Source organism: Anopheles coustani, chromosome 3 (genome assembly GCF_943734705.1).
Source record: "Anopheles coustani chromosome 3, idAnoCousDA_361_x.2, whole genome shotgun sequence".
In the NCBI taxonomy this organism is placed as follows: domain Eukaryota; kingdom Metazoa; phylum Arthropoda; class Insecta; order Diptera; family Culicidae; genus Anopheles; species Anopheles coustani.
In genome coordinates, this window is record NC_071288.1 from 73,273,447 (window position 1) to 73,299,027 (window position 25,581).

The 25,581-nt window shown below is 41.4% G+C and overlaps 1 protein-coding gene across 3 annotated transcripts in view; it reads left to right on the forward strand.

The window, feature by feature from the left end:
- LOC131258545 (protein phosphatase 1 regulatory subunit 12B-like) overlaps positions 1 to 25,581 on the forward strand; it is an 89,628-nt gene that overhangs the window by 30,042 nt on the left and 34,005 nt on the right. For all 3 annotated transcript variants that reach the window (XM_058259881.1, XM_058259883.1, XM_058259882.1), the window contains exon 2: positions 18,647 to 19,570. In XM_058259881.1, coding sequence (XP_058115864.1) covers positions 19,491 to 19,570 — 80 coding nt within the window. In that variant the 5' untranslated portion in view covers positions 18,647 to 19,490. The remainder of the gene's footprint in view (positions 1 to 18,646; positions 19,571 to 25,581) is intronic.

Sequence of the window (25,581 nt, forward strand, 5' to 3'; positions counted from 1 at the left end):
CTGGGGAGCGGGACACAGCGCTCTAGCGGGATGCAACGGGACTACCAGACGGAAACATCGTGTTCCGTAGCCGTGTTGCGGTTGGCTTGGGTTTAGTTTTGTCTTGTCTATTTCCTGCCTGTAGCGTTCTTCCATAGGAGAGGTGTACCTGCCGGCTATGATCGAGAGCGGGTAGAGATAAGACCACACCGTGCCAATGAACATTGCGGTGTTCCCGGTTCCTTGCGTGACCGTCAAGGAGGGAAGCGTAACATAACTTGTTCTTTTTGATGTGCTCTAACGAGTATCTATGTTTCTGGTGCCAGACCCAACGCTCGCACTACCTCTGGAAAAATTATCAATGAAAAAGCTACTCTCCATATTGGGTCTCCCTTTTGCACACCTCATTTTTCCGCTCTACTTTGCTCCCGCTTTTTCAGTGGATGAAATTTTCATTTGATTGGAATGTAAATGAATGCATCTTGGGCCCGACATTACCAACACCAACCGAGCCGAGTGGCAAAACAGAAGGCGGACCCTTCATACCTGCAGCTTGATGGGCAAATTTCAACCAACTCGGTCCCCTCCCGCCCCGGCAATGTCGGTCACCGAACCGTGACTTCCACCTCCAGCAAGGTCACCATTCACCATAGTGGTAAATGCAATCGCTCAGCTCCACTTGCTGGATTAAACAGATGGTAGATTGAATTGCATCGGGTCGGTTGCGCCACGATCTGCGAGCTCGAACCGTCGTGAATTATAGAGTGGTTCATTCATCAAAATTTGGACGTCTTGCATCTTGTTGTATCGCACGGTCGATTGGTTCTGTTTGGGAGTAATTAGAAACCAATCGATTGTTGACGGTGTTCTACGAAAAGGGTAATCGTTTGCGAGGGAGTCAGGGGTGGATTTGAGTCCTAATTTGAGATCTTTGAAGGTTTGTGCATCAAGTTTGGTTATTTCCTGCCAGCACTGGTGGCTTTTCTCGTCTTATTCGAATCTGACATTTCAGATTTCACGAACGAGGGTTAACACATCTGTAACGTCTTCCGAAATTGATTGATTGGAATAATTGTACCTCGAAGGTAATTTCATTTCGTCGAACAAACTCAAGTACCAAATTTTGTGCCATGAATCGAAAAGTTAATTATTTTTATCTTAATAATTCGTCAACTTCACTACTTGCCTTTTGCACAAATTATCAAAATTCTAGTTTATTTTTGGTTTACCGGAAATGGCCAATATCCAATTTTCAATTGATTAATTCATTTAACATTTCACAATGTTTCGAAGTGAAGTACAAATCGTAATAAGCCCCACAATCTTCTTATATTCTTAATCTGGCCCAATTGAAAATAAACAAGAAAACTTTTGCATATCAAAACGAAAAAAAAACCGAACCTTAAATTCTCTACGGGTAGAAAGTTTAAACCACATCAAGTCCTTTTTTTGTGTCCTTCAAAGAAAAGTTTATTCGTGCTGGTGAGCTTGTTTGTGGAAAATCGATGCCCTTTTTTCGGACGCAAATCCCTGCATAGCGGGTGAAGAAAGTTTAAGATTTAGGGGATGTCTGGGCAACTCAACGATGTGTACACGTTTTACGAGATGCCATTAAGGAGCCATTCGAAACTTTCGCTTCTCTTTTCAATGTTCGCTCAATTTCGGAGTCCAAACAAATGATATTAGTTTTTATTTTCAATATTGTACCAAAAAATGGTCAAATAAATTCTAACAATCTGTTTGGAATCTGTAACAAGAAAGCTATAAATTAATGGCTTTTCTATTACAAAAATATCTACGTTTAAAACGTAATGTTAATCTTTTGCTTTTTTTTTTCCAAGTCTTTATTTTACCCTCCTTCATCTGGGTATGTTCCAGTTTTCCCAGAGTTATGGCCTCTTACCGCCAGCTGACGCTTTTCAAACATGCCATAATCGATTTTCACGCGGCGTAAAAGCATCGAAACGCTTCTGCACGTGGGCGCCAAATACGTGCGTAAGTGCTTTGCGTACGTTACGTGCATCGCATTACACGAACGGCGGGTTCGAAGGAAGATAAATGGAACCGGCTGAGAACGGAGTAGAGACAAAACCATCAAATCACCATAGAAAAACAAAATACCACTTGTGTGTGAGGAAAGTTTCACCGCGTTTTTTTGCCTGTTTTGCCGGCTATTTGGTACATTTTTCGCTCCCTCCCGCCCGATTTCCATACGACGAAACGAAAGCATCGTAAATCGGGGGAGGCACGGCACGCGGTATATTTATAGAATTGAAAATTAGCAATCAATTCAGCAAACGGGTTTTGCTCCTCCATCTCCATTTCATGTGGTGCGGTTTTTGCGTTCACAACTCCGTCAGGCGTGTATCATAAATCTCGACGCAATCGCATACCTGAGGGAGCATAACGGTAATGAGGCGAGCATCTCACGAATTCGATTTCGTCGATCAAAATCATATCGCACCGCGGCGCATCGATGCACATCGACCCGGTCCAGCACACTACTGGTGGTGCTGGTGAAAATTCGCAACCACACATACCGGCACCCTCACATACGTGTCATGTTTGCTTCCATCTAATGAATTGGGAATAACGTAAGCCGCTCGCGGTCGATCGAAGACCGTTTGCTCCGACGCGTTCAATTAATGAGCTCTTAAATGCACCGACACGTTCACGTTTTCCACATTGCCGGGAATGTTAAATGTGATCGATCCCCGATCGAACCTGGACGGGTGGTATGACGATATGCTTGAAGTGGCGTATTACTTTCCAATCAGCAATCGTAACGAATGGCGAACGGTTTTAATTGAACGCGCGTTTTCAAGGTAAAGTGTCGTAAAGCGAGTGGAGCAAACATTAATTCGCGTTTGCTTTTCCACCTTTTCATGTGTGTTGTGCGATGGTTGGTCATATTATCTGCTCGTCTGATTGTTTGTTTGTTTTGATAAACAAGTTTGCTTGATTGAATGATTATCAACCGCTTGTTTTACAGTAGTTTGGTTTAGCTCTCTATTTGTTTGAACTAAGATGTTACAAATTACCGATTTAATATTCAACTAAAATGAAAGAAAATCGAGGAAAGTTACAAAAATGTACGCAAAGTAATTGCTGCCTTCCAAGATATTATTTTTGTATTTTCAAATAAATCATGAGCATTCAAAATTTCAATACTCGCGAAGGTAGTCAATTTGCACGATTTTTTCACGCAAACAAGACGGTAAGAGTATTTAAATGAAAGCTTTATGACTGGCTTTGAGAAAAGCTCGGGATGGTGCTTCGACCATTTATCTAATGTGGCTTTCACTTGAAAATACCGTCATCAAATTCCACCTGAAGATAAAGTAGAAGATTTACCACTTATTTCAATACATGATCGGCGTAATTTTGGGTGCAGGTTCTCGTTTATCAACGTCAAAGAAACGATCAAAGTTATGTCACATAAAATACCGTGGAAAAAATACAGACGGTAAAACGCTACCACTACGTACTGCGGCAGGCTTAGCAATGGAGTGCTGATACTTTGTAAGTTCAAGTATGGGATTTTCTTTGCCATGGAAGTGGCAAAGGGCATTGGATAATGGATTCTGCAGCTGGATGGCTTCAGTGATATTTTCAATGTGGAGAAAAATAAAGTATATTGCCAGTGTGATGGAAATGGGATATTTACGTATTTTTGGTAAAACATGTGGGTAATATACTTTAAATAAAACTATCAAATATAGATCTTAATGAGTAAAGAATAGTTTTTTGCATATTCGTTGTTACTTGTGGTAAATTTTCAAGCACTGCACAATGTATTTAAAATGTAATGCTGCTATAAGGTTGGCTCTTTGCAAAGATGCAGTGAAATACGCATAGAAATATTTTAGACTATTTTTTAAGCAGAAGTGTTAAGTTTTTTCATTACAGAGACACATTGCATTCATCTTCTAGCAGCTTAACAACCGAAAAGCCTATACTAGTAGGCATAAGAGAACCGTCGAGGCCTTCGTATTACAATTGCCTTACAAATACTGTGTCAGTCAAGATACAATGTACACGATATGAGCTCATCAATCCACATTGTCATTCTGGCCAGACCCGCTGGTAGCAAGCTGGCAAATGCTCGTGTGATGTCTGCTACCCATCACGAAGGTTATCCATCCGACTAGCGCAACATTTGTCGTCTGCCCTTGGAAAACCTATTTGAACGAAAATAAAGTACAATATTTTGAGATGAATGGAAAAAAGCAAAACAAACCATCCTCCCTTCGAATCACGGCCAATTTGTCGAGTGTACGTAAATAACAAAGTAAGAAATTGTTGCAACGAGCAGTAGTAACGAAGGAGAGCACTTTTCGTACCATTCGGTTCGTTGGCGTCGAAGACAGCATAAATATTATCAACGAAGAATAAATCTCCCTCCTCCGTGGTGGGGGCTTTGGGATGTCCTTGCATCAACTGTGTCCGGTGCGTACTCCTAAATCTCAAGGATTTAGGGAAAACAAATCATAATTTAGCGTAACAAGAATGAACACGAAGAAAGCGAAGCGCAGAGTTAAAACAAATAGATTGGATTAAACTAACCGAGCAGTCTGGGAAGCAACGAGCAAATGGCTGATATTGGAAGATTTTGCGCCTTCAGTGTCGTTTAGATGGTTTTAATCCCTGCGGCACGATGAAATTTATTGCGCATTGCTTAAGATTGAGAAATTTCAGTGGGTTTACGAAATATAAGGCATCAAAGGATTTTTATCCATGAATGCTTTCTCCTACGATGGGGTATTGATTTAATAAAAACCATAAATATTTCAAGCCAAATGTTTCTGTTCCAACGAAACGATTGTCAGAAAAATTGCCTTCGTTAGCAAGAACTTTAGTAATATCTGTGTTATTGCTAATCCATCAATGTGGTTTTATTGCTCTCTTGTGTTTATTTCCTTTGATGCAAAATATAAAACATGGTTTTGTGTGTTTTATTGCTCCTGTTATGGTTGGTTAGGAAACAAAATAAGATCTCAATCTAAGCGCAAACCCACTTGTAGACTTTTATTAAATTTCCTTCACTGGATATTTCAGTTCCGCTTCATCAATGCAATGGTGTTCTTTCATCTATCAAGATGATAAAAAATACTTCTCGCGTACGCTTACACCATAAACGATACATAGCAATATTTTTCTCTGGTCAATGATCTATTTTTGGTCCTTCACTTTTCTTTCTTCTGAATACGGTGGAATGTATCTTTTCCAGCATACGTCAACATAAATTGGAATGATTTCTACAGTATTTGCATAAATCGATTCGCGATTGGGAACAGCTTGCACAGCCGAAAAAGTTGGCAGATCCGGGAAAACGAGGCAAAGTGTGCAAAAAAACATACAAAAGAAAGTGTAGAGTTGCTTCGCTCAGCGGAAATGTCCCAGCCAACTCCCAGGGATTGTGTGTAAGTGATCCATTTTTGCCCGAATCTGTGGAGCCTGCAAAAAGGTGGTAGAATGAATATCAGATAAATCATTGATTACCACATGCAGGGCAATGGAATAGAAATATTTTTTCCGTGCACTAAAATAGAATGGAAATCTAGTTCCGTATGTTGGAGATAGCTTTAGGGTATGATGGAAAATGTGTTCTATTAGGCTTTGAATTTGTGTCCTCGTGAAAGCGGAAATTGCATCTTAAGTTTGAGCAAACAACTTTATTTCTAAACGAGGGTGTGTCATTCTTTTGTATCATTATACCGTCTTATTTGACGACGTTAAATGCGTGCACAAAATTGTAATTGACCCCATTCCGCCGTCTTTTTGTCCCCTTTTTGCAACACTATTTATGGCGAATACAAATCAAGGTCGGTAATATCTTTTATGTTCATCAGTTAGTCTACAGATAACGTCGGGCGAGTGTCTGATTGTTGTTTTCCTTCTTTTTTTGCAAATAGAGAGCGAATGTTTAAAATTCTCCGACTTTTTATCTCGATGTCGAAAGAATACTGTCTGACGCTTTGATGTTGAGGGATTGTTTTCCATTCCCGAAAAAAAACAATATAACGTTTTTTTTTCTTTTATTGCTATTTTTAACGTGTTTCGTTTCCGTTGCGATAACACACCGATAGGTAAGGTATTGTTCCGCAAATTGTAGTAGATATTATGTTTGAACCATATGTTTAAAAAGAAAACACAGTTTTCATAGATAGAAATTTATGATATTAGTTATGTTTGTTAGAAAAAATATTGAAACCTCCATTTAAAATTCACTCAACGGAAGGTGTACAGCGTATTGCATAAATCACGGCTGAAGGATTCGAATTGGACCGTTTATCGTCATGTGTTGTTTTAAAGTTTTTAGAGCTTTCGCATCGGCGTTAAATGTGGATTTTAGTCAAATTCAATTGCTAGTGTTAAAGAATACCCAAAAACACGATCCCGGAGAAATAACTCCTTAAGACAGAAATGGTGAAAACCAGTTTTTCTTAACAGTCCAGTCAGTTCACATTGAAGAGGGTAAACAAACCATTCACAAACTGAAATCGTCGTGATCGGGAAATGGGGAAAATCAACCGTAGCTTGTACGTCATGGGTTTATAATGGGAAATTATTGAATCATAGGATTTAATCCGCTCATTTTCCATCCCTTTTCCAACCTGTCTGAGCACAACCCATTCAAAACCCGATATTGACGTCTTCCAGTTTTCCTTAGTTGTCATCTTTACTTGTATTTTACTCTATTCAGCTTTGCCCACGGTGCTGTTTGGTTTTTGATTTTTATTTGAAATTTGTTATGATTTTCCTTCTTTGTCGCTCCTGATAGTTGTCTAAAAGTTTCCGCAGTTCCAAACGCCCCAAAGGGAAGGCAGCTAACTCCGACCGAAGAGAACCGCTAAACATCGTTCCCCTTCGTATCGTTTTGAACGTTGCCATCCACCGGGCACGATTTCGCACGAATAAATTGTTTGTTTTCATGCTCGCTATGCTATGTTGATGCTATGCTCTTTCGCTTCGCTTATTTTCCGGCCAGCTCCTCCCATCCGGACCGGAGAAAATCGACCCCCAAACGGCCGTAATGGTCGCCTATCGTTGTCAGCTCGTCACAGGGAGCGCACGGCGTCAGCAGCTTCGGCGACAGCATCACCATCACCGGTGAACCGTCGGCGGAAAAGTTCAATTTTCCGCACACCGAATGTGCGCCAGCGACAGACAGCGCGCGACCAACCTTGTCTCTTCGGCCGCTGTGAACGTCGTTTGTAATCGTTAGAAAAGACAACATTATGTTGTAAGTTGAGCGTGGCGCAGCAATGGTTCCGGTGGCTTTAAAAAAGGTCGGAGGAATAATACAGATGGCCACGCGTAGGCGGTCCGTGGCCGAAACGGAAAATGGCATAGGGCAAAGAGTTTTTCCTTCCGCTTGCCGAAATATACACTCCGAAGCGAAATTGTTAAAGGTTTCTGGGGCCCGAACGATAGAAACCAAAAAGAAAAAAAAACTCCAGAAGGTTGCCAAAGGGCAAACCCGATAACGGTGCTAAAGATGGTTTCGGATCAATTGTAACGACAGATAAGTCTATCGTTTATTTTATGGTGAAATTATAGCAATACTACTTAATGGGATCCCTTACACGTTATGGGGAATGCGAATGGAAAAAGGACCTTTATTGTTTCCACAAAAGCAATACTAAAAAAACTGTAGACGGTAAAATAAACGGGATAATTTTTGGCAATAAGCGTTTAGAACTTTAAAGTTTGATTATCCGTTTGTATTTTTTTAAATTTAGTTCCCCTTGAATAATTCTCGCTTTATTCAATAATACGACTCCCGTATCTCACACTCTGAGGGTACTTATGTATGTATCATTTTGTATCTATATCGCCAATGTTCATCGCGCATAATCGAACCGGATTCAAGCGTCCTCGCAATTTTATGACCATAACCATCGCCATCAATATTGGTTGGAATCCATCAGCTTGCGGTACATTTTTTTTTTTCGTTAATCGCAATGTCCCCGAAAACCATCCAGGATCGATACTGCGGACGGAACGCATCGTTTAGCGTTATCACGTATGAATATTTATTAATTTATGGACATCCATCGTGTTGCCAGCGCGCTTAATGGAGCTCTCCAGACGCCATCGACCGTTTCGGTTTTCGCATAATACCACCTATTGGGCCGGTTTGGGTTTATGGGCGTCGCGATAATGCTGATAATGCTTGTGGGTGATGGTTTCCTACGCGTTGTGGCACCCAGCCAAAATGCCATAAGGGACATCACCACCGTTGGTGTGGGCTACGGAATTGAAAAAAAGCCGGCTGTGTTCTTAAAATCAGTCAAATATAATTTGCAGCATGGGTGGAAAGTGGATATTTGGAAAAGGCGAGTTTTATTTTTAATAAGGCGACACCTAACTTTTATTCAAAGACCTGTCCTATTTTTGAAATCTTCTCTGAATCACGCTTTGCTAAATTAAATTTCATTCGAACATAATAATCTGCACTTCTGCCCTAAGATATTAACATTTCTTACAGCCTACCCGGAACCGGTGAGAGATGAAATTTAATTTCGTTTCATGCACCATGCACCAATAAAAGCGGTGCAGTGTTGACAACCGACGTTTGCTCGTTCGTGTTTGTAGATGTAAATTATGCTGGAAAATGGGAAGGCGGAATCTCAACAGCAATCGCTAGATTCCATGTGGTTGGTTGGTTACGAAACACGATTTCATTTTCCATCCCCAGAAGCACACTTCAAACCCGGGAACGAACAAACGAACGATCGTAGGACTTCAGGGTATCCAATCTTATCCTCCGCCACTCTCGTTTTCTCTCTCACTCTCACTCTATCTCTCTCTCTCAGTGCGGATATATGGAGGTTTCCCCGTGTGGTGTTTGTGTTGCTCTTGAAGCGAAAAAGCGAAAACTCCACCATCATCTCGCCCATCCCGACACGGCTGCTCGAATGCACCGTCGTAAAACACGCTTTGATAAACTGTGACTAAATGAGGAAGGATCTTCCTGCGGTAGCCAAAACCCGGTCTAGAGCTTCTGCCAAGCCATGGGAACACACCACAGCACCCTGATCTGACTCGATTTAGCTTACGGCCGGGTTGCACAGGGCTGGGTTTGCTATTGTGTAATTATTACCCTGTCTAGAAAGCTTGATGGCTGCACGTGTGCTTGTAGTGGGACGACCGTGACAGTGAGGGTGCGATATAGCAGTGGCTGTCGTCCCCACAAGCATATACCATATGTGTGCCATTGTCGGTGGCACAACTTCACCCATCCGGCTTCGAGCGAAAGTTTTCCAAGGGCAAAAGAGAATAGAATAAAATCAATTTTAACAACTTTAAAAACCCACCACCATCCAATGCAGCATCGGAAGGTTGTCAGAGCTGAGTGCTGGCATAAATTTCCATACTGCACTCAATGCTTCCATTTTGTTCCGAAACGGTCCGACACATGCAGTTGAAGCCGTAGCTTGTGTGGGAGATAATATTTTTGTATGCATTTATTGCTTGCATTCTCTATATTGTTGCAGTAAATATTGTTTGTACGTTTCTGGTGAATTTACGTTTGAATTTTAAAGACGTTTATTGTTTTATTTTGTATATTAGAGTTCCCCGAAATTGTTGAAATAAACAGATTACAGTTTGATTGAGTTTAAAATTCAACATCCTACAAATCTTCTTATTTATTAAGATGACCGAAAAGAAGTTTCTCCATTAGTTTTCCGCGCAAAAGCACTAAATTTAGAAATCCAATCGAAAAAGACTCGGATAAACTTACCCTTTTAATACTGTCAGCAAGAATGTGATACTCCTCTCGGTTAGTGACGGTAGAGCAAAATGTTCCATAGGAAAACAAAACCATTCTGCAGAATGTCACCAGTGTTGCACACACTATATTCCAACCTGCATCTTTTGGGAAGTGCAAGCGATGCCCCAGCAGTCGAAAAGGGTTTTGGATATCCTTTAATCAACCCACTACTTCTTCTTTGTTTTGAACCACATTGCCACATATAAGTTGTTTCTTGTTTGTATTGCTTTCTACTTTACCAACTTTGTGGTGTGTGCTAGATAGGGACATGGATTCTGATGCATAGATATACTTATTTAGAATGGTTTTTGTGGCAAAGATTTCAAAACAAAAACAGGAAATACTGTACTGAAACGTGTACTAACATTTATTTCAACTCCTGTCATGGGAGACGCATCATCTTTGCTTCGAAGCAGAAGCTGAACGGTAAAAATACAATATGGAACTCTTCTGAAAGTTTTCCTGCAAGGAACAACACCGTCGTCGTGTTCCTTCCGGGCATCGGCAGCTTCGGGTTATTGGTTAGTTCGGTTTTTATTTCTGGTTTTTTGGTTCCAGTTTCTTTACGGCACGGGACGGAAATTGAACGCTGGAAAGTGTACATATTTAACGAGGATAAAATTGGAGGAAGGAAGGAAGAGAACTTTTCCGGCAGCTTCCGGTGGATACTCGTTCGTTCCCGGAGGTGATTCTCGTCGGTTCGTTACTTTTTGTTAGTTCATCAAGCAAACGGCGATGGAAGATGTTTACTCGGCCAAAAACATCAACACCAGTAGAAGTGTTTTTCTTTCTTTCTTGTCATTTGTTTATTTTTCATTTTAATCAATTTCATGCTATGAAAATCTTTTACGCTATTTTTTCGTATCCTGCTGTCCAATTTACAATTATTTTTAAACCTCTGTTCACATTTAAGGTGATAGTAAACACCTCTAAACATTAACTAACAATTTCCTAAACATAAAGAATGACATCACAATATATTTACCCAACGTTCCACCGCCACATGGCGTATCGTTGAAACGTAAAGAACGGTTGTTGGAAAATGTTGCTTCACGTCGCAGAAGAAAATATTTTCAATCTTGACTCTTTACCTTGAACTTCCTGTTGCTTATTTGCGCTGGCGTTACTTTTTCGCCCGGCTACAGTTCCCATTAATTTCCTGTTGATGGGTTGCTCGGAGTGAAATGGCGACCATCTTGCAGTCTGCCGTTTGGTGTTATGCTTCAGATTGTGTTCATATTTTCCGTTTAGAATCACACAGATGTTTTGTGGTGACTTTAAAACTGCATGCTCATGCCACGAATTCAAACATCTGGCTGACTGAACGGTATATGTATGTAGGTTGTTTCGTAACTAAGTAAGTTAGATTTATTCACAGCCTCAAAGTCTGAGTTTAAAATCCAGAAATATGTTTATCTCGTCTTTCAAGAAAAAGTTTCCTTCGGTATGGTAACTTTTTAAAGAATAAATTCAATAATACCTCCGAGATGATCCGAATTAAACATAACACATTACTTACCACCAAGCGCTTAGTGGCCGCTAAAAGCTCAACGTAGTTGTTGATTAATTATTCATGTGAGATCTCTGTTCACCCTCACCGGATCAAATAGCACAGCATAGTTGCTGCTTCCCACGCCCTAGTGTTTGCCTTACTGGTTTTCTACTAATTGGATGTGCAATGTAAGGATTTGCGAAGCCAACTCTCGTTTTTTTTCCTTCGTGTGCTCTCGTATCCTGAATCCGATTATTCACCAGCCAGCGTTCATCCAGAGATGTGTGCTGTATTTGCTTCTGCTTTCTGCGAGCTCTTGCGCAACGAAATGTTCATTAAAACTTTGCGCCCCGGCTGTCTTACGAGGTTAGGGAAGGTCGGATTGGATTAAGCCGTGGGAGGACTTCTCGTATTTTTGGAGTGCACCATCGGTCGTCATTAGTTTTGTAACCTAAGCTTCGGAAGGATTGATAGCTGGTGATTGTACCAATTCAGTTTAAATTTGCTTAAACATATAGTTTTTCCTTATATTGATAACAATTTTCATCTGATAGAGGTGATTTTTAATGTAAATAGCAGCATAATTATAATATCAGTTTATTCTCATGATCTATTTTCCTCTTTGTAACTAATTTATTTTGCTTAGTTTGTTCTGTTTCATCTGATAGAGGTGATTTCTTATGCAAATAACAGCATTATTATTCTATAAATTTATTGTCACGCACTAATTTATTTTTTTTAGTTTGTTCTGTTTTTTTTTTAATTTTAGTGTGCATAATCAAACATTAATCCTTACATGACTAAAACATGTTACACATGCAAGCGGGGAGTCAAGGGCAAGTCCATAATTTCAAACTCATTTTCATCGTGTAGACACAACCTCTGCTAAGTCGCTCAACCAGCAACCTTGCTTATCTTCCGTTTACCGAACGTTTTTATTGTTTACTTCCGGTGCAATTGCTCCCGGCAGCAAGGAAAAACATGATTCTGTTCCTTTCCCGGTGCTTTTTCTACCTGCTTTTCGTGCTTTTCACAATTTGAAAAACAGCATGCGATAGGAAGTTCAGCGAGAGGAAGTTCAACAGTAATCATGGCCTCATTTTCAGTTCAAAATTTCCTTTTTCCCGTGGTGAAGATTCTAGGTAAAGTGGCAAAAGGACCGAGAAGGATGACTGTGGAAAGCTATTCAAGCCGCTAACTCAATGCCCTTGCGAGGAGGTAGGCTGAACTGCAGTTTATCGCGTGTGTTGCGTCCATTAACCTAGTTCGCTGCGATGCAACCGTGGGACACCAGGAGTTCCTTGGGCCTGCCAGACCCGAGCCTTAGAATGAACCGAGCCGCACCTGGGTCGCTGCCGTCGGGGTGGTCGCTTCGGTGGGCATAGTGTAGATTAGCACCACGATTATGGAAACACTTGTGTGTCCATTGGTGTGTTGCGTGTCGTTTATGGTTCAGGGGAGGGATCCCGGCAGGAGCAAAGAAAGGCTCCAGCACTTCGACCGTTTGAAGCAGGGAAACGAAACGAAGTTCATTGCATCATTGCAACACACATAACCACTTTCCTGTCCCCATCGGAGCATTTTGTTTACACCTGTTTTCCTACCGCTGATAGCTTGCCTCCTTTCTCCCGTGCCCTGGCTGGCCCCGAATGGGGGGGATGTGCTCGTGCGCTTAACCTCGTTTTGAAGCTGAAACATTTCTGGAACGGATAGCGCCTCGATGGACGCGACCCGAAGCAGGATAAAAATAACTCCCTATTTGAAGGGCTTTTTATTTTTAGGTCATGGCAATCGACTCCCGTTCTGGCACGTCGGGATAGTGTGGGCATGACCCGGTAGCGATAGAGCGTTGGCAATTTATTGCCTATTCTATCGTTACCTAGATTCTCGGAGTCGAAAAACGATTCAAGCTGATCCATGAGCTTTTGGTAGTTTTTTGTTGGGCAGGAACGTACATGTGAGGAATCCGATTGATGTTGGGAATATGATTGAATTAAACAGAAATGCCGTGTTTTATAAAAGAGCTTCATTTCGCGAAACTCTTTTTGGTTCTAATTTTATTTTACACATTTTTAAACACGGTTCTGTATTTTATTTATAAATCAATTACTTTAATAAAAAGTAGACACAACATACTAATTTGTCTATAAATAAATGGTGCAAGGATGTTTTATTACACCAATGTCGCTGATTTGTAAACTACTGAATCTCGGTTCGGAAAACAATCACCAAAGTGTTTGATTAGCTAATAGGATCATCGCGAAAAGCTTTTCCGATAATTATAAAAAAAAACACTTTACTCGTTAGTGAGAGTTATCTTTTCCCTCTTCATGTTTCTTTCAGAAGACATAAGAAAAGCTCCTGCTCTATTTGACAAGGAAGTTATACGCCCTTTATACTTGAATGTGTTCAGAAATCTGTTTCCTTCCTACTTCTCTCGCTTACATCTTTCATAAAGTTACGTGAAAAATGTTGGTCTAGTCCTCTTTTGTTTCAGTGGCTATTGAAATTAAAATAAATGTATTTTATTTACTATTTATTTGTGTTAAAATGAACTTAATCTACTATTTTTAATTTGATAAAGTGATCGTAATCCTTTTTTTCTCAGTTCGCGGAGAAAATATTCCTTTCTTTTTTCGATTTTCATAAATCATCATTTTGTCGACTCTTTCTCGTTTGAACGGGTACTCGGAATCACCTTACTGATTTGTGTTCGAGCGGATTACCGGTTTTCTGCTCGTCGCATCATTTCACAAAAGTGGTGTAGTATATTACGCATAAATCTGTCCCGATGTAATCTCTGAAGGGAAATAACTCACACCGTAATTATAGCACCGGGTTATAGCAGTCGGCCATGTCTAACGAGGGCGCGTGAGATCTCGAAGAGGAGCAGGGATGCATGTTTCCCATCCTGCGAATAGGCCTATTAATACTTTTGTTTACCAGCCGGGGATAAGTTTGGCGATGGTCCAATGCAAAGTTTGCCCATCTGAAGGACGAGCAAAAACCTCTTTTGTTGTTGAAGCGTTCCATACTAGTTTTTGACGGTTAAAGTGAAGGCAACTGGCATCCACCAGAGCAGATTTGATACCCTGGCAGGGATGGAAAACATTGTTCTAATCTCCATTTGATCCATTCCAGCTGATTTTGGCAAGTTTCCTCCACGGTGCCAAATCGATGACCGGTTAATTTCGCTATCCGATTGTACGCAAAGACCAGACCAGTCAAATGCCCGGAAACGATTGCAATTAACAAATCGCGCTTCTGGCAATGGAAGGCTAAAATAATAGCCGTACCCTTATAACTGGTGTGTATATTTGAAGAGGATGGGGGCAAAGAAGCGACGGAGTGTGCGTAGGAGGAACCGCAGAACCAATCGAATGGCAGAGGTTCTCGAAAGTCGGCGTGTCAGACGCCAGCAATTAATCTCTAGTGTTTGCCCCTTCCCGGCAGCAATCGCCCCGAAGGCATCTGGTGCACGGAACCGACCAAGGGGCTTAGGGGAGATAAGTGTGCTTGACGTGGAAAATGTATTAACGGTCGTTCGCAGCGATCAAGAAGCTTCGTAGTTGATGGGCCGCTTCAAGCCGGTTGGGAAAGTTTGGATTTGTCATGATGACATGATAGAATTGGAAATTGTGCTAATCTAGCTGTTTTCGATTCTACTAACGAGTGCTTAAGTGCCGGGCAAAAGTGTTAATCATGTACTTTATTATTCTGACCCCGTTAGCCCGTGAGGAAAAACATCGTTTGGCTGATGGCGTGAGAGTGAAACAACTCTTCGCCTCTTTTTAAAAAAATGGTTTTTAAAAAGTTATAAATTTTCGAATATAATTTTATGAAAATAATGATGTTTTTTAATTTAAATAGTAATAATAGATCAAATCTAGAATCATAAATGTATTTGGAAACGAAACGTTATTCGATGGAGGCGCCTAGTCCTTCGTAATACCCAGCTGGCTGCGTACTTTATAGCAATCTGCTCGTTAAAGCTGTCTGCCCTATCGCACACGGTTATCGTGTCGGCTAGCAGTAGGGTGAATTTAATTCCATTTAAACCCCTTCTAACGCATTTTCGCAGCTTAAGGTGTTAGTAAGTAATCAAATTATAAATTTACCTCCCATGTTCCGCTGCAAACTTTTACACGACGGTGCCGTTTGCGGGCGCGCATCAATAAATCTCGCTTAGTTGGCCATTATAAACAGTACTAATTAAAATCTGTTTCCTTCTGTTTCTATTGCTTCGCGCTACCGTACGTTCTGCTGAACACGCATTTTAAATGTTTCGCCAACGCGACAGACACGTCAGCTGGTATTTTTATATTTTTTTATGTTTGATAGACGCTCGTAAACGGGTGGACCTTAATAATTGCAAATATTATTATCATTCAAAGTGGCTGTGTCTGGGTAACATCATATTTTTTTGATTTAAACAAATTTCACCAATTTTTCATGTCATTTTTACCGAGAAAAATCTAATTCAAGGCGACTACATTTTACCTGGAATATTTACGCGAACAAAATGGACGGTTTCATTCATCAATGTCGCACTTTAAGTGATTGAACACGCTCGTCACGTTCCTGTGTAAATCAGTGCGCTTCCGATTTACCTCATTCGCGGTGTAATATTCGCTACGCATAATTTCTCCTCCGTGCGGCTCCAGCGGGCTTCCGTCCCTTTTTCACTTCTCTGCTTGTGTTTCCTTTCCTAACGACAAAGAACGTTCTTGGATGGAGCGCTTCATTTTGCGTATGTTTTTCTACTTTTTGCTTCCCACACAAAACATCGAAATATTAGGAACCCGTTTTAAGAGGTTCCCCTGAATCGAATGATTAATATTCCGAAGGAGTACGGCAAGCTTTTTCTGGTCGAGTATGCTCGTGAATGTACCGCGTGATTATTTTTTTTCTAATCATGAAAGCAATCGGAAACAACTCAATTATGTGACAACGCACAAGTAATAGAAAAGAAGGTGATCGTGATCTGTGCTCTTGGGGCGTACTGCGTTAGAGATGAAGATGTATGCACTTGTAATTATTATTATGAAAACAAGTGATAAAACAATCTTCATGCTGCTGTTCTACCCTTGCACTATTCGGTGTGTGTTTTTTCTAACCGTTTCTTGTTTATATGTCCACTAAATGATATTGGCAATTTTTTTAGCAAGAAGTCGGTTAATAAATGTTATAATGCTGTTATGCAATACGTAAAATGATATATTTTCTTTAACTGGATCCAAATGAAAGAGGTGTAAAATGGTGTTGAATAAATCGTATCCACTTTCCACCCTTCCTTTTCCAAATGGCAGGACATGTAGAGTAAACACGGGAAGAGTTTTCCATTAATCTTCCACTTTTCCAACCTTCATGCTGCGGGTACAGTGTCCCAGCGGCGACGTCGCACTGTTTACTCTCACCGACCGGTTTAGAGGAACCGTGTCCTTAATCTTGTTGCAATCGTTGAACCATACACTCTTTTTCCTTGTAATATAAATAAAAAAAAAGGTAATTCACACCGTAGAGTGCCATAAACCGGTACGATAAGCAACAAACTACCCGCCATGTTTCGGTTTGTCTGGGGCAGCCAGTGGCGGCTATCTCGTAAATAACTCTTTGCGCGCGAAAGCATCGCCAGTCGAGATGTAATTGGGTTGTGCAAATAGTTTTATTACCACCCGGGGGGAGAGATGGGATTAATAAATTTTTCTGCAACCTTTCTCGATGTGCGCACGTGTCTCTCCGGTCGATGTTTACTTGAGTTGGTAGGAATTTACGCTGCTGGAAACGAAAATGGAACCGATTTACTGCCTGCCCGAAGTATTTGAAATAAAATTATTTGCCTTTTTTCTTTTTTTATTTATTTGCTAAAACTCCCGAAAGTAATCGAAAGATTTTGAGAAAAGTTTTTCTCACTTTTATTTAAGTTCACTCGGGTATTATGAAAGTCAAAACTTTTCACTGATGAGTTAATCGTTCTCACGGCTGGAAACTCGTTTCTTAGTTCGGCCTTAAGTACTATATAGTTTATTTTCACTACTTTATTGGTCTCACTTTATCTTCATCACATGTTTATTAAACGGTTCGTGACCTATTAATAATAAACTGTAACGGGATCAGCAGCCTCTTTATAGTTAAGCACCTATACAGTTATTTTCGACATAAATTCGATTGAGTTACCATTGTTTCGTTTTACTAGTTGATTCGTTGTTGATCCAATCACTACACTGCCGTGTCGGCACCCTCACGAGCTCACTTTTGCGTCTAATCTGTTCCATCCACACCAACCGGATTGGACTGACCATCTTTCCCCCATCACATTTCAACTGCTTGATGAAGATGCTTGAAATGAACACACCATTTCTCTCCGGCGGCAGGGTTTCCTTTTCCATCGCACTGGCGAAGGAAGAAAGCTTGTCGAATTAGCCGTCTATAGAAGTAGCCGAAATCAGCGCCTAAGTGACGTTTTAAGTGCGTTAAAAAGCCGCCAATTCGAACGGAGGCGGAATTAGGTCTGTGGAAAATGCTCAAGTGCCCACCGTGCAGAGTGGCGATGAGCAACCGGTGGGTGCTACAGCAACCCGCCACACCCTCCCAACGAATATATTCCTTCCATTTTCCCTCCGCTCCGACACTTTCCGCGGAAAATCGTTAATGCGTGCGTTGAAAGCGTACCCTTGCATTTGGTGGTGGATGGGCGTTGGGCGATGATTGATCCCTCCTATTACTGGACAACGCTGTTGCCAACGTTTACTGCCAATTTCGGTTGCAAATAATTTAACGAACCTCTCGGCGTAATCTTTCCTCCCAGCGAAGGGAAGAGATCGGTTCGGATTTATGGCGTAGAAGGAGAAATCGGCCAATGGCACGATCTTGCAATTGTTTTTAAGTATAAGTTATAATAAATCAAACAAATAAAATAAAAAGACCAACGTAGGACAAAATCAAAAGTAAATAAACAAATAAAAATTCTTTTGTTACAATTAACAAAAAACAACAGGCTCCGAAGTATTAATCCATCAAAGCATCAGGAAGAAATCATGGGGAAATTTACATAACATAAATGAATAACATATCTATAAAATACGATAAGTTACTTCTTATTGTAAGCAGAAAAATGAAAAATTCATTTGAACATTCTTTAATCCAATTGGATTTAGGTATTTCCTATTACTTGATCAACCTATTTAGACCTTAACGATTTCTAAAAATGTATAATAATTTCCTTTTTGTTTTTTTTTTCTTTGCAGATACGAAAACTCTTCCAACATATTTGTGTTTTATAAAACCAGTTATAAACAGTTTTAAATAATCCGTGCAGTGATAAAGTTTATTTTAATTAGGTTCAAAGTAGATTCGTTAAGAACAGAAGTTAATTTTCCATCTTTCAATTTTAGCTCAAAATTATTACATCCAGTGTGTGTCTATGAGTATTTCAGTGTTCCGGTGAAAAAAGAAGCAAGATGCCGTGCCCGGTGAATGTGCGATCAAGTTCAAGATCACAGATCGCGGTTTAAACTGTTTCGCGTGTGTCTTCGCCCCGGACGCGCTTCGTATCGTATATCGCGGGCGTTACGGTGCTATCGAAAAATGGTACAATAATTATCACATTACTACCCGCCGAATACAACAAACCCCCTCTTCCCCTCCCCCGGTGACGGTGGCGTCGCACAGTATGTGTGTGTTGGTGCCGTGTTTACAGCATCCCGGTCGACGGGGATGAGTGGAAGATTTAGTGAGCGAAGAGTAAACAGCTGTTGTAGGTAGTGCAAGGAGGAAGAAAGAAACCTCCATCAAGTGGATGGTCATCGCTGGGTGATAACGGCATCGCGCCTTGAGAGCTTGATTCGTTCGTGATCACACTCACGCACACTAGTGCACGTGAAAAGAAAAGGCAGCCGAAGGAAAATATTGTCGGATCGGCAAACCGGAAGGAAGGAAGTGGCGTGAAGAAGCGTGTGAATAACTTCCTCCGAATGTGCTGGTAGGCTTGCACCGTAGGCACACGGCCGCGTGTATGTGTGTATGCCCGGCGCCGACCGGTAAACCACAGCCGCTACAAACGCGCCCCGCTTGGAGGCAGGAGCAGCAACGAAGACGACGAACACAACGACGAAGACGACGACGGCGGCGGCAGCGAATATTATCGTTACCGCAATCGCGGCTCCCGGCAGCCGCCTTCCGCCGACCGCCAGCGCCCCCGGTGGCGGGGGCCGCAAGCTGAGCTTCAACATCGGCAAAATGGAGCACGCCGATTTAGTCTCCGAGATGGCTCAGGTCGAGCATCTCTCCACGCAGGACCGGCTGCATCTCGCGCGCATGTAAGTAGCTTTCCGCCGCACGGCGTGTGAATCTATTTACTTACGTTTCTTTTTTTTTTTTTGTTAACCGTTTCGCTGCCCATTTTCTGTTAGTTGTTGGTTTATTTATTTGTGAACATCTTTATCTATTCTGTTTTTCTTTTTTTTTAATTTCATCAGTTGCGTTTTGACCGTATCTCTAAGTGGTCATTAAGATGTGGTCGCTCATGAAGGTGTTTCGTGTGTCAAGTTTTTATTTTTGTTATTTTGTGTATTTCTCCCTTTTTTCATTCGTTTCTCTTCTGTTTGGTTTAGTTATTCATTTTTTAAAAATAATTTTCTTTCCATCTCTCTTCTACTCGATGCGGTGCTTTTCGTTAGTTTTCGTTGTTATACGGTTCGTGGTGGTGTGCTTAAATCTTGCATTTAAGGGCAGTTAGCATGTCCGATGTGTGTGCGCCATTGGGCCTCTTTTTACCTCCTTAGCCTATATTTCCCTTATCCATATACATGATATATTCTCTCTTTTTGTGCCTTCTTCCACTCTTACCTTCACGTTTGTTTTCGGTTCTCTTCAGTACTGTTCCGTTAAGGGTGGGCTCGTACTCCTCCCTAAAATATATACCGCGGTGTCTCGGTTTTATTTTCACTTCACATCTTTCACCTCCGTCCCTCCGCTGGCAGGCACATATCTACTGCAACTGGAAACTTTCTTCCGTAATCGGACCGACGGTTGCGCCTGCTCATCCATTTCATTCATTTATGCGCGTGTGTATGTTTGTTGGCCGTTTTCTATTTTCACCGCGAACTCCGGTGCGGTGCGGTGTGGTGTTTCGGTTGCGGTTATCGCGATGATGGCCACCTAACCGGCCGGGCTGAGCTTTTCTCTTTCTCTTCAGTGCCTTTTATTTTATTTTCACCTCGGCTTTTTTTCACCACGCAGAGAGTGGATGGTTTTGTTTTTCCTATTTTAAAGCATTATTTTCTCGTGTTTTCATAGTTCATAGTTTCAGTGCGTCTGGAGGTGTGTATTTGTTTTTTTTTTAATTCCCCACAACTCCCCCTGCCTTGCACATAAAAAATGTTAGTGTGAGCGCTTTGAAAAATAAAATCCCGACCGAAGTGGGTACACCGCCTTGGCCACCACCACCCGCTACCGCCCCCGTGTACCTTCACGCAACGACCTTCGGAAGCCGGTCGACCGGCTGATAACCAACCGCCGCCGTCTCGCCAACCACCGGCTCCGGTCAGCCCCGCAAGTGAGCGCCCTGTGTGAAAATTGACTCATTACGGAAAAAAGTCGCTCCCTTTCGCGGGCCCGCGGTGCTAAGCCGCCGCTGCCACCGCATCCGGTTCAGTGCAGTACGATCCGGGTCCGGTTTCGGTAGGCTCGAGCCACGATTTGTGCGTTTTTCCTCTCGGTGCAGTGCGGGATCTGTTCGCTCCGGCAGTGTGCGAGAGTGCGTTGCATTATTTCGGTGGTGCAGTTACGAATCGCTTGTTACGTTCTTCGACTCCAACCAAAAAAAAAAAAAAAAAACGAACCATCTCTCCCCAATGTGGTCGCCCTCGTGGTGCATTGGCGTTGAAGGTGCTTCACTTTTGTGCGATAGTGTTACCGCGTTTGTCCTGTTTCTGAGGACGGAAGTGGAAGGTCCTTTCCATACCGTGGAAAGCTCAATCAATCGGAAATGAGAATCAAACCAAACAACCCGTGAAAACTCTTTGTAACTCGGCCGAGTTGTACTTCGAGTTTGGAAGAGAAAAAAAAATTTAACCGTGTGTGAGGTTTGCAAAAACCAACAACAAGTGGCGTTACAGTGTCGTTGCAAGAGTTTTCGTCGGTAAAATTAAATTTGCAACAGATCCAGGAAACATCCCACATCCCACACCAATGCAATACCGAGTGCCGGAGGTTTCGAGCGGTGGTGGTGGAAGTGTAGGCGTTGGTGGTAGTGTCACCGGTGTCGGTGGTGGCGGCGGTGTAACTCGTGGCCGATCCAAACATCAGCGTGGAAAAACATGCCAGCGATACAAGTACAACAAATGTTTTTTTTCAACTCTCCTCTTTTAGTAATTAAATTTCACTTATTGTGACATTATGGCACCCTTCTTTTTTTTTTGCTATAACCCTATCCTGGGCATCGTACAAAAATGCCACCCGTTAAGATTGCTCATATGGCGAGGGTCAGATGGGCCGGTATTTAATTTATTCCCACACTTTTCACCGAGCATCCTGGGGATGTATAATTATGCAAATTTTTCCCAGCGCTCATTATCATCCTGCGGCGTCTAATGTGGGGGTTGGGGGTGTCCGCCTTCCGGGGCAGATGTCGGCGTTCGTGTGTGTGCTGTCGTGTACGGTTGAAGTGAAGACATTTCAAGCTACATTTAATGAATGATGCCTGAAGTTATTTCTTTTCCTCGGGGGCTCTCCGTTGTGCACCAGCTTTTATAAGCAAAAGCGGCTTTACAGCAGTCTTTAGGCAAATACAAAAAGGAAGGAACAGAACCATGAATGGAAATACCGGGTCTGTAAATGACAACATGAGTGTAATCATAATTTTCTTTGCAAATTTTCACATTCACTAGCAACGCAGTTTTTCTTTCTTTCGGTGTCGGTCGTTCATGAAATTTAAATTAACGCACAAAATGCACAAAACGAGCCAAGCTTATGGCGTGCCAATTCTTATGAAACTGTGCCTTTGAAAATTTTTCATTGAAAATTATTCAGTATTTCACTTTCTCATTCGTGCTTGAAGGGAAATACCGTGGATCTTGTGTTTGTAAACAATGACAGATAATTAAATTTCCTGAAACGCAACTCGGTGTCGTGGAAACTGTAAGCAATATTTTTATGTCCTCATTTTTGGTTACCAACTCCTAGAAGGTATTTTGCACCACTCAATTATGGTTTTAATTTAATTTTTCAACTGCTATGGAAAAGTACCAACCGCTGTAGGTGCTTTAAAATTTAAAAAAAAGTTTTGTTTTCCATCAAATAATGTGTCCAGTTCTAAAGTTATAAAAAGCCATTAGCTTGTTAGCACAATAAATACTGGATGAGGCTACTGAAGTAACATTTTCACACCTCCATGATAGCTGATAATAGCATGATCGAAAATAGATTCTGGCAATAAGTACCGAAAAAAAAGAGCCAAAACAGAAAAAGAGCCAAACAAACATTCACATTGAACGAGCCTGATTGGCTTTGATTTATTCCTCTAAATTGCAATTCTCAATAAATCATCATAATTCGGTTAGCGACAACCGGCCGGTGCCGGGATACTTCTATTTTCTGACATTGATTGGCGTTTACAAATTTATATCGTTTTTTAAATTGGACACTGTACAATTGAAGAATTTTGCTCTGTGCCAGGAATGTCCGCTGCCTTGGTTTCCCTCATAGCACTGATGGTGTCTCTTCAACGCAACGAATCTCTGTTACTTCCTGATGAACTCAAACAAACATCACATTATGTGGGTCTCAGAAGGCCTCGGGCAGAAGGAGAAAAAATCGATCACAATATTTTCACGCCTCTCTTCGTTGAACTGATCCCATCTCGCTGTGCACTGTGTGCAAACCCAATTAGCATTCGTCTGATAGAAGCTACAGCAAAGCAACATCCCTTGCGAACGATGTTGAGCTGCCAGGTTCATCCATATTTTAACCCATACACCATGACATGGTGAAACCCTTTTGCGATCGCATTGCCACGTGCTCGTCCCGCAAGAGTTGGATCGGTAGAAAATAGACGTTGGCAGCCACAACATAGATTCTTGCGCTGCTGTCCCGTCACTGGGAGGTCCGTTTTATTATTTATGTAGTCTTATTATGCTGTTAACCTTAACCCATCCTTCTAGGAACTAGCATTATTAAATCGGCTGAAACCGTCCAAAAACAAAGCCGATAAAACCAGGTCTGACCCCTGGACTCCATCAATTTGCACAACCGTTTAAACCTTCCGCGGCAACATGAGCTTCAAATATTTTTTTTTAAACCAATATTTAAAGCTTTTCCGTCGCAAAAAAAAAAATAATCGCTGTACCGTTATGCTTTCATCAACTTTTAACCGAAATTTTCGCTGCCTCGTCGAAAACGCCTTACAGAACTCGTGAATAAATAATGACGCGTGTACACACTTTGACTGATTGTCTCGTCTGCGCATCGCGTATGACTAATTAATTATTTATACATTCCGTTGCCATCTTGAGTATCAAGAAGAAAACTCATGTCGGCTAACAAAAGATTCATAAACGGTTTCACCAAAAGAACAGCAAGGAAAGCAGTCGAGGTGTTTGGTGTTGTGGCGTTCTTGCTAAAGAAAAGGGTTAGAAAGATGGTAATAATTTAAAGGAATAATTTTGAAAAAATGCTATCAAATTCTGATACCCAAGAAAGAGAGCTTCCACGCGAAAAGGCAACTCCAAACAATTCACACGCCCGTAAAATCTTCGTTATTACGCAATTTACATGACGAAGGTGTAAATACTTCACACAGGTGTTGATATCTCTGCTTCTTCCATGTTCGTTGCTACTGCCTGTACGTTACAGGTGGTACGGTCTATTTCTTGGCTCTAAAAACACATAAAAATCCGCTAAACTACCCATGACCACCTGCAATCAACAATCACCAGAACATGGACTTGTGCTTTTGTGTCCGACCCGAAGTTTACGATGTGTTGGGGTTTGGCACCGTACACCTTATCGGTCTGTAACACACAGCTTTTCCACCTGAAATTGTGTGTGCTCAGCAAAATTCCCTTGTTCCTTGTGGTTGGGAGTGGAGTAGCCGAACGGGGGAGCTTTGAAATGCAGCTCTTTTGGCATTCCTATCCTGCAAGGCCCTCGTCGATGTCCTTGTCCCGAGAAACCATCCAGCTTAAGTTCAAAACCTTTCTCTCGGGCCACAGAAGTATGCGATGTTCCCCCTGGGGGCAAAGAAATGGTTTCCTCCGGTCTCTGTGGTTGTGTTTAGTTCACCAGACAACGGAGATAGCAAGCGAAGGAATGTGTTTCTAGTTCCTCAGTGCCGCTGCACCGTGCTTTCCCCTCCGTTCTTTCCGCTGTAACGTCCTCCGGGCTTAGAAGCTCAACAGTATCACGAGATGCTCATAATATACCGGCAAGGTGCACTCTCAAACACTTCTGCCGTTTGAGCACTTTGTGAAATAGAACCTTTTCTACCGGCAAGGGAGAGGTTTAAAAAATGAAAAGTACTCCACCATATGACAGCACTTTTGCCTCGTCAGGAACAACTATGTTACAAGTAGCTAGTGTAGGCGATCATTTTGATTCTGTCCTATTAGTTTTGTATTTGCCCGTCAATGAAGGAAGTCCTTAGGCATAATCCCATATATAATAGGTATAGGCATTTTTGTCTTCTAATGCAAATATTCGGATACATTGAGTGCATTTTTCATTTTAATTTATTTTTGCAATTTTGACAACATTATACAACATTACAACTCATGTGACTGTTTATTTTTTTTTTGGTTTCTAATATACTTTTTATTGTAGTTATGAGCAATTTTTGCAACTACTATAGCGTAGCAAGATCAGAGTTTCTGGTCACCCACTATATGGGACATTTTCAATCAAAGCGTTAACTTTAGGTGTTTTTAAATGTTTTGACATATTTAGTTTTGTTAGCGAGAATAGCGATGTAAATAAAACATACTGTTATTATAATAGCAATTATAGAACCCTTGGTGAAGTTTCATGCAATTGATAGGAGTTTACGACTTTTTCTTTTCGATGCCGATCTTATAAGCACGATGCTGGAAGTTTGCTGTTAACGGTTTTGCCCTAGTCCAAAAATCATATGAACACATTTTCTTCGTGACTGAACTGCTTAAGGAAGGTTGTTTGGGATCATTGAAACGGTAAAAAACGGTTTGCCCTTGCTAAAGATACAACTCTTCAGAAGGCTGCGAGCAAACAAGACCCGGAGGAGATAACCACGTTTATTTTTTGTATCCGTTGCTGGATCCGAGCGCTTCTCATGAGCGTAATTAAATGTAAACAACCG